General features: G+C 31.6%; 1 protein-coding gene across 1 annotated transcript; it reads left to right on the top strand.

Annotated features, from left to right (window-relative positions):
* Positions 1 to 3,727, top strand: Sld5 (DNA replication complex GINS protein Sld5). Its single transcript, XM_088226758.1, has 2 exons — positions 1 to 708; positions 2,810 to 3,727. Exons 1-2 carry the CDS (start codon positions 129 to 131, stop codon positions 2,881 to 2,883), a joined length of 654 nt encoding a protein of 217 aa, XP_088082884.1. The 5' UTR covers positions 1 to 128; the 3' UTR covers positions 2,884 to 3,727.
* The last annotated feature ends 4,688 nt before the right edge of the window (positions 3,728 to 8,415 follow it).

Raw genomic sequence — 8,415 nt, 5'->3', positions numbered from 1 at the left:
GACAGAACTGTCAAAAGTTTTATTTGCGCGGGATACGCAACCGTCTGTCAAAAATCAAAACTTACCGAGTCAAAACAGAAAATACAAATTTTGTATTATTGTTGTGTTATATTTTTTTAATTTGCAATATGGAAGATAGCGCCGAATTAAATTTAAGTGATGAAGAAGAACATATCACTGCAGAAACTGTTTTAAAGACTTTGGAATCAGCGTGGCTAAATGAAAAATTCGCCCCCGAAATATTACCCCATCAAAACGACATGGTTGAATGCATGCTTGGACAAATACAACACATGGAAGTTAATATAAACAAGTTGTCAAAAACTGATATTAGATTGAGCGTACACAAAATGGAATTGAATAGAATCAAATACATGATCTGCAGTTATCTGAGAACCAGACTTCACAAAATCGAACAGTTTACGATACAAATTTTAAATGAAGAGCAGCAGAGAATGGAGTCTGATAATAATTACTTGACTCCCGCGGAGTACGAATACGCGCAGGCTTATCTCAACGGTGTGAAATCATATTTAACAAACACGGCATTGAACAGTATGCCGGGAAATATGCAGAACTTTGACGCAAATAAAATTGCCAGTCTTCCAAATATTTACAGCCACGTTTTCTTGAAAGCCAACGAAACTGTAAATGGAGTGGTCCTGGATGGACTCAGTGCAGATCAGGATGAAGAGATCGATCTAGAAGGTAAATAACACTTATAAATTGTATCAATTATTATCTTTGTTTAGTAAATTGTCTTCATCACAACTTTTGCCAACTTTTTCACTCGGGCATCATACATCCTCGTGACCAAATTGTAATTACGCGAACAGTATCGAAAATGACAATGTATTTAAGTTTCTTTTTGCTGACACCATATTTTTATCAGTCGAGAATCAAGCGCAAGGTAAAAGCGAACGCAGCCATCAGCAGCGAGATCTGTACATCTTGTCGCTGAAGGTGTATTTCAAATGGATTTTAACCTTTCCCTTACTAAGCATCCAAAAATTACACATAATCCGAATGGGGGGACTAAACGACCCCAGCGCCTACTTAAATATGGCGTCCGGAGAATAAAACGTCAGAAATGTTTATGACCATGCAATAATTTATTCATGTTTTCGCATACACATATTTTACTCATTCATGTATTTTATTCATTTTTGTTAGTTTGCCGAATGTTTATGTATTAAAGTGAAATTGACCCTTGTTTATTTATGTCTTTTTTTGTTTTAATATTAAAAAAAAAAAAAAACAACTATTTCAAAATTTAAAAACAAAAACAGGAAAATGCTTCTTTCTATTAATTTCACGATTACAAAAAATATATGGCAAATAACTTTAATAATACTTGAGTTATCGAATTAAAATCAGTCTATGGAGGATTCGAATCCCCCCCTTTGGTCCGGCTAGATTAATTTGCTCAAGAATGAAGAGGAAAAAAAGTATCCAGAAATGACAAGGAACTAATTAGGAAATGAAGGGTAGAGGATATAAAGGATGGATGTCAATTTTTATGGGTTTTTAACTAATAATGGCAGTTTTTGTTATCTACATTTCTGTTTAATAAAATTTTATATAAAAGCTCTACTTTTCAAGATGATTGAACAATAAAAAAAAAAATTGCAGGAGATAAAGGATGGATGTCAGTTAAATACTGGAAATGAAGCAATAATTTGAATAATAAAAACTATTTTAGATTATATAAAACAGTATGAACTATTTACATTAAGCCAATTTCTTTTTCAACAATGTTTTAAGTATGTCTAAATGTTTGCAGGTTAATTTTTTGTAACAGAGAGGGAAAAACATTTTTGAGAAGGGGAATCTCACCCACATAATAAAGTTTTCAGCTCTTTTTTTTTTAAGAAAAAAGAAATATTAGCGTTCTTATAATTTACCCAAATATTAACATTTTTGGTGACCATTTTCAACGAGTTATAAATAACTCACTATTAGAAAATATAAATCAAGTTGGGTTAGAGTGGGGTTCGAACCTCAGACCCAGAGGTCAGATCAGAGTCAGGATCAGAATCCTTGAGTTTGCAACACTTGCCATGGGGCCACAACCCGATTCAACAAATTTTACTTCACAAAAGTCAACAGATGAAAGAGTTAAGGAAATCTGAATTTTTAAACATTGGCAGAATGGTGAATGTTACACAGTGTGTAAAGTGGTAACTAAAACTAGCCAATGACAGGTCATAAGCCCTGTAAATCCCTGGACTTCCATATCCCTTCTCAAAAATGTTTTCCCTGTCTTTTGCAAAAATTTATGTTCCTTTATATTTTTAAGTTTGTTTTCATGTCCAAGAGTTTTGAAACCTTAAAAACGTTGTATCTCAAAATGACTTTTTGACATTCATCCTCAGGCCTCCATGGCGTAGTGGTCAAGACGCTTGACTTACACACGGAAGATTCCGGGTTCGATTCCCGGTGAGAACACAAATATTTAATTGTGATTTTTCGCAAGCTTGGGTGTTTTGCGATGTAATTCACCACTGTAATTGAGCCTCCTAGCCTGTTGTGCTGCAAAAAAAAAACATATCCTTAAAAAAAACACCTTTCAAATTATTTGGATATTTGTATCTTAAAAATAGTCAGAATTCGACGAAACGCTAAAAAATAAACAGGCGCAGCATTCTCACTGAAATGATGATATTTTTATTTTAATACCCTTGCTATTTTTTTATCTTGCTTATGACCACGATCCCCCGAGAGTATACGACTAAGCATTATCAGTGTAAACGAGTATAATATTCAGTAATATCAAAAATTGTGTTTTAAATTGACTGTTTTATTTCAGAGGGGTCACAGCATATTCTCCAGTATAAGGCGATAGCAGATTTAGTGAAATCGGGAAAAGTCCAACTGATTTAAATCGGATCCAAAACTAAGAAACATTCACTAATTCGTGTGGTAATATTACTACAGCTAGGTAACTTTAAAATCAGCATTTTTGAGCTAGCTACTAAAAAAAATATTTGTGTCTTCTGTGAATGTCACAAATAGTTAAATCGTGATTCATTATAATCATTTTATGATGATTTGAATGCGTGACTCGTCTATTTGTAGCACTCACAAATGCTGATTTTGAAGGTACCTAGTTGTAGTAATTACCCTGCGAATTGATAAATGGAATCATCTTAAATAACTGTTTAATTAATCTTTGTGAAAGGTGTAATGAATTACTTTATTTTTTATATTACTACCCATATTTTTTCTCTTAAATTGTTTGATTAACATGGAAAATGTTCTAATGGTCCATTTTAGACTGGTATATGTTTCGCATATGTAATCTGATAAATTCTTAGTTAACCCCACAGAGTAGCGCTTATCCATCCAGATTCCACTAGCCATACTCATATAAATAACAACATTGTTCTTCCTGAATGCAGGACAAATTAACGTTGACGATGCCTGTAGGAAAGATGATTGGTCTGTTGAACAGCCTACCAAGAATGGCTAACTTTTCCATTCGAGAATTACCAGTTTTAGACTCTTCCTCTCTGACTTTTAAAATTATGCCCTTTTTTTACATTTTTTATAATATCCATATGTACATTGTAATTGGCAGGTGTGCTGTAATTTACAAGTATATTTTCAATAAATAAATATACGTTTATCAGTGGATTTCTATAGGCATAGTAATTAATAATTATCACTTAAAGACTAATCATTTTAACACCATTAATTTACAAATACAGTGCGAAAATGGGAATAATTATGATTATTTTGTAATATATTTATAATTTAAATCTAAATTAGTTTAAGTCCCTCGAATTACCTCAAAACCGGTCGACATAATTCCTAATAAATGTACACTGGAACCTGTTTTCATATGAATTTTTTTTACACAGTTTTTAAAAAACACCGTATCAAAATTAAATATTTTTTTTTTAAACATTAATTTAACAATGCGTAATAGTAATATACTAATTATACTAGTTGTAGGCACCTTAGAGCCGTTGGTAAGACAGCCAACTGTGAAACTGCCTTTGCGAGTTCAATTCCCACCAGTTGCAAGAAAAAAAATCCAAGAAAGATTATTTTCTCAGTTGGTCTGGGTGTTGTGGTGTATTTTCATAACTCCCTTCCATATCCCCTCTTTCCCACCTGCTGAAAAACCTCTAAAATGGAGGCTCAGCTAGTTATTCATATAAAAAAAAAAATATAAAAAAAAAAAAAATTGGAATGCACTCCAATCGCTCTTTTACTTGCGTATAATATAATATATGACAGTTATAGTGAATAATCTTTGTTACGATTTTAAAAAATATTTTGTTGCCGTGTTATATTTTTAGTCAGGTAAAATAAATAGTAAACAAATTAATTTTTTTAGAATCCCAAATTTATTTTCATACGAGGATTCTTTTTTTTAGTATACTTTTTTACACGGTACTGTGCGGAATGTATGCATTGTTTAAAAAGAGGTTCCAGTGTAGTTTATACATATATTTGTACAAAAAAGTGTATATTACAATACATACTGCAATGCACAAAATATATTGATGCATATTACAAATAGTGAAATGAGAAGTGAATATTCAAAAGACTTTTCTATGTTGTTATTTTATTAATTAGGTGCTCTATTGTGACCCTTATTAATGGTGCTATGTAACCAATGCTTATTATCTCCCCCTAGGGATCTCTTTACCTATAAAGAAATAAACATTCACAACTTAAGGATAGCAACTTAAACCTGTAAGCCCCTTTCAATAAAATCTATGTCACCCTTGTGGTAGGGTAGGTCGGCACTCTTTAATTTGAAAGTCAAAAATGAAATTGTTTGACATCTGATAGTTTTGTGGAGTCATTTAACTCATAGACACACTTTTTGTGATAAATATAATACACATACTATTGCCTATATTTCAGTGCCAATTTAAAATCTGATGGTATCGATTGTGTTTTTTGTAAGGGACAAAGCAATGTTTTCTGTTGTGATCTTCTAAATCAGAATTTAAAATCTTGTTAGTATTTATTTCAATAAATATTTGATTTCTATTGTAGAAAATTAAATTATTTAACCACTTATGTTTAAATTTTGAATTCCGGTATGGTCCCAATATTTGTAAACAAAAGGCAGTGAGTAAGTTTATCGGCATTGGATAGCGATAATTTAAAATGCTTTTTTTAAATATAAAAATGTTATTTTAATTCAAATATCATAAACCTATCTAATTTAGTACTCACCTAAACATTATATCATCTCTCTTAAGCCGACAGCTGTACGCTTCAACATGTCGAGATATTTTTACATTTATTTCTTAATTATATTTCTCAATTGATTGGATTGTAAATATGTGTCTAGTACAATTTCAAAGGTCAAATCAACGTAGGGCAGTCGGTAAAGCTTAAGGAATTCGCTACACTATTCTATTTTATAATCTCCTGTAAGTCGTAGCCCGAGAAAAACAAAGTCTTAGAAAATACGTCAATAGAGTAAGAAGCCAACCAAGTTCTCTCTCGTGGCCTTCAATTCTCAAGAAATATGTTTTGCTGTCAATGTTCCCTCAGAAGTAGGTAGGTAGAAACAGCTCGGTACATCTCTCATATCTCAACAAAGATGGAGAAGTGAATGCAGAAGTTGTTTTATTTATGCACCCAGACATGGAATCGATAAATCAAAATAATGTTAATTATTTCCATCATTTGTTAAAGTGTGTGTTTATCATCCAGTGTATGTAATAATAGTGTCTAGGTACCGACTTAACTTTCCTAAAGAGCACATTCTCAATTTTTTTAATGAAATTCCATCCACAAATTTTTTAATAGTGATATTTCAAACTTCTTCATTAAGAAGAAAAAAAAAGGCACGCTTGCCTTTCTTTTTTCTTGCCGTTCGTAAGCCTTGTAAATGCCTAGACTTTCATATTTCTTTATTTTTAAGCGCAAAAATATGAGCACTTTGGCGGACTAAAAGCAATATCTTCCAGCCAACCGAAAATAGACGGATGAAAAACTGGTCAAAATTTGTACATTAAAAAAAATTATATTAATGTACGTTTAGATAGGCGCCGTGGCTCAGTTGGTTAGATGGCCAACTGTGAAACTGGCGTCGCGGGTTCGATTCCCGCCAGTTACAATTTAAAAAATCTAAGGAAGATTTTTTCTCAATTGGTCTGGGTGCTGTGGTGTATTTTTCATTACCTCCTTCCATATCCCCTCTATTTCACCTGCTGACAAGCCTCTAAATTGAGGCTTAGTGGGTTATTCCTTTTTAAAAAAAGTACAGGTAGGTACGAGCTTGTGCATACAAACTTATTAGTAAAAATACTTCTGGTATACATATTATACGAAGAGAAAAGGAATGCATAGAATGTGGAATCTGGTAACGAGTTTAGGAGACAGAAAGAGGATCCAAGAAAGAAAAGGAATAAAAATTAAGCTAAATTATGGTTCTATGTATATATATACATAATAATGTTTCAGACCTTTCTTAATGGTGGTCGAAAAATATGCATTTTTTAAAATATAAAACGGTTTTTTAAAGGCTAGCACCTTGATCAGAAAAGGAATTACTGAAGAATGAATGATGTGGTAGGTATGATCAGAATGGTAAATGAAGTTCTCAGCAAGATATTTTGGTGCACAAGGGTTGTGAAGAACATTTTAAATTAAGTGAGAAGAATCGAAAGTTTATATGCTGATAAAAACATATTTCCTTTCTTAAAAATTTAAATCTTCAATTTATTTTGTTATATAAACATTATTTTCTTTTATTTAGGAAACATACAGTACAGTTACATAGTTTTATATTTTACACAGTTAGACTTAACTCTAATGGACCAGTGAAGTTTCTATATTATAAAGTAATTATATATTGGTTTTCATTTGTTCGCTCAGGTTCAATCATATAATGTGTATACCGAGAATCACCCAATATAGTAATTATCTTTCTATTGAGGGTATGGAATTGCAACACGGTAATATCTAAAATCTTAAAAAAGTAAGATTTGAATTGAAACTTATTCGTAATTATTGTATTATATATTGGTTTTCATTTGTTCGCTCAGGTTCAATCATATAATGTGTATACCGAGAATCACCCAATATAGTAATTATCTTTCTATTGAGGGTATGGAATTGCAACACGGTAATATCTAAAATCTTAAAAAAGTAAGATTTGAATTGAAACTTATTCGTAATACAATTATTGTTTACAATAATTATAACATTGTCAGTTCAAAATACAGTTTGAATCTGACTTTCAAATTATTGGGTTTGTTGCAAACATGGCAACCTCTACTCGAGTATTGCAAAGTTGGCAATCTCCAAAATCAAATTTATTAATTCAGTATTGTTGCATGACAAAATCATGATTTTTCATCACTTATAAAAATGTTAACTGGTTATAATGAAAAGTTGAAGCTATTATTGCAACACTTTTTTGATTTGCTCAAAATAAAGAAAGATGGATTTTGCCGGGTTTGCAAATAGTACCCTCAATTGTAAGTTTTGTTTAGACCAAGGGTTAAACAATTATTTTTAGATACTGGAATTTAAACTTAAACTTGAATTAAAGGCTGCTTATTCATCATTTCTACTGTTAAAGGATAATCATGCACGTATGAGAAAGCCTCTCTAATCCGGAACTATTTAGTGTGTTTAAAATGTAAAACTTTGTTTTATAATAATATACACAAATTTAAGTTTTATTTACTTTTTTTTACTTACTGAAATTAAAACGTGGTTAGTTTTTTTTTTAAATTCTGGTATCTCTGAATATGTTTTTTTTTCTGCCGAAGTTAGTAGTCTGCATTACGCAGAAAAGTCCGTTTTCAGTACAAGCCGATTTGTTTATTTTGGAGCGAATTCACTAAAATAATAATTTGATCAAATAAAAATTTATAAAATAATAATGACAAGATTAATGAACATTGACAATTTATTTTTAGTTCAAGACGCAGTTGTCATTAAAACGAAATATTAAATCATTTCTAAAATATAAAAAAATCGAAGAAATATCGACAAATTTCCAATAATTTGTAGGATTTTACCACCAATGGTACCTAAAGGTGCTACTGCTGTTGTAATTTTCCAAATTGGTCTCTTAGCTTCTGAGTGGAGAATTGAGGTCATCTTCTATTTCCCTGACTGTCGGCAATTTGACATCCGCTCTAGGCAATCAGTATTTTGGATGTTTGAATATTTTTTTTGTTTACGTACAGAAAATGCAGGATTTACCTTTTGCACTGTCCTTAAGATGATAATAGATCAGGCAACAGTGGGTGTTGGTTTCTGGATGCGTCCTACAAATTAATTCCATTACTACCTAAATTGGAGCAACGGTTACTCTGAGCTAGACCACAGTTGGCTGAATCATAAATGGGATCACTCTCAAGAGGTCAAAGCCAGAATAGAGATGACTGCTTTTCCAAAATGATGATCTCCTTTCCAATAGAAACT

Source organism: Micrasema longulum, unplaced genomic scaffold (genome assembly GCF_059751315.1).
Source record: "Micrasema longulum isolate JH-2025_06_02 unplaced genomic scaffold, ASM5975131v1 h1tg000469l, whole genome shotgun sequence".
NCBI classification, from domain to species: domain Eukaryota; kingdom Metazoa; phylum Arthropoda; class Insecta; order Trichoptera; family Brachycentridae; genus Micrasema; species Micrasema longulum.
This window is presented reverse-complemented; position numbering and strand designations above follow the sequence as displayed.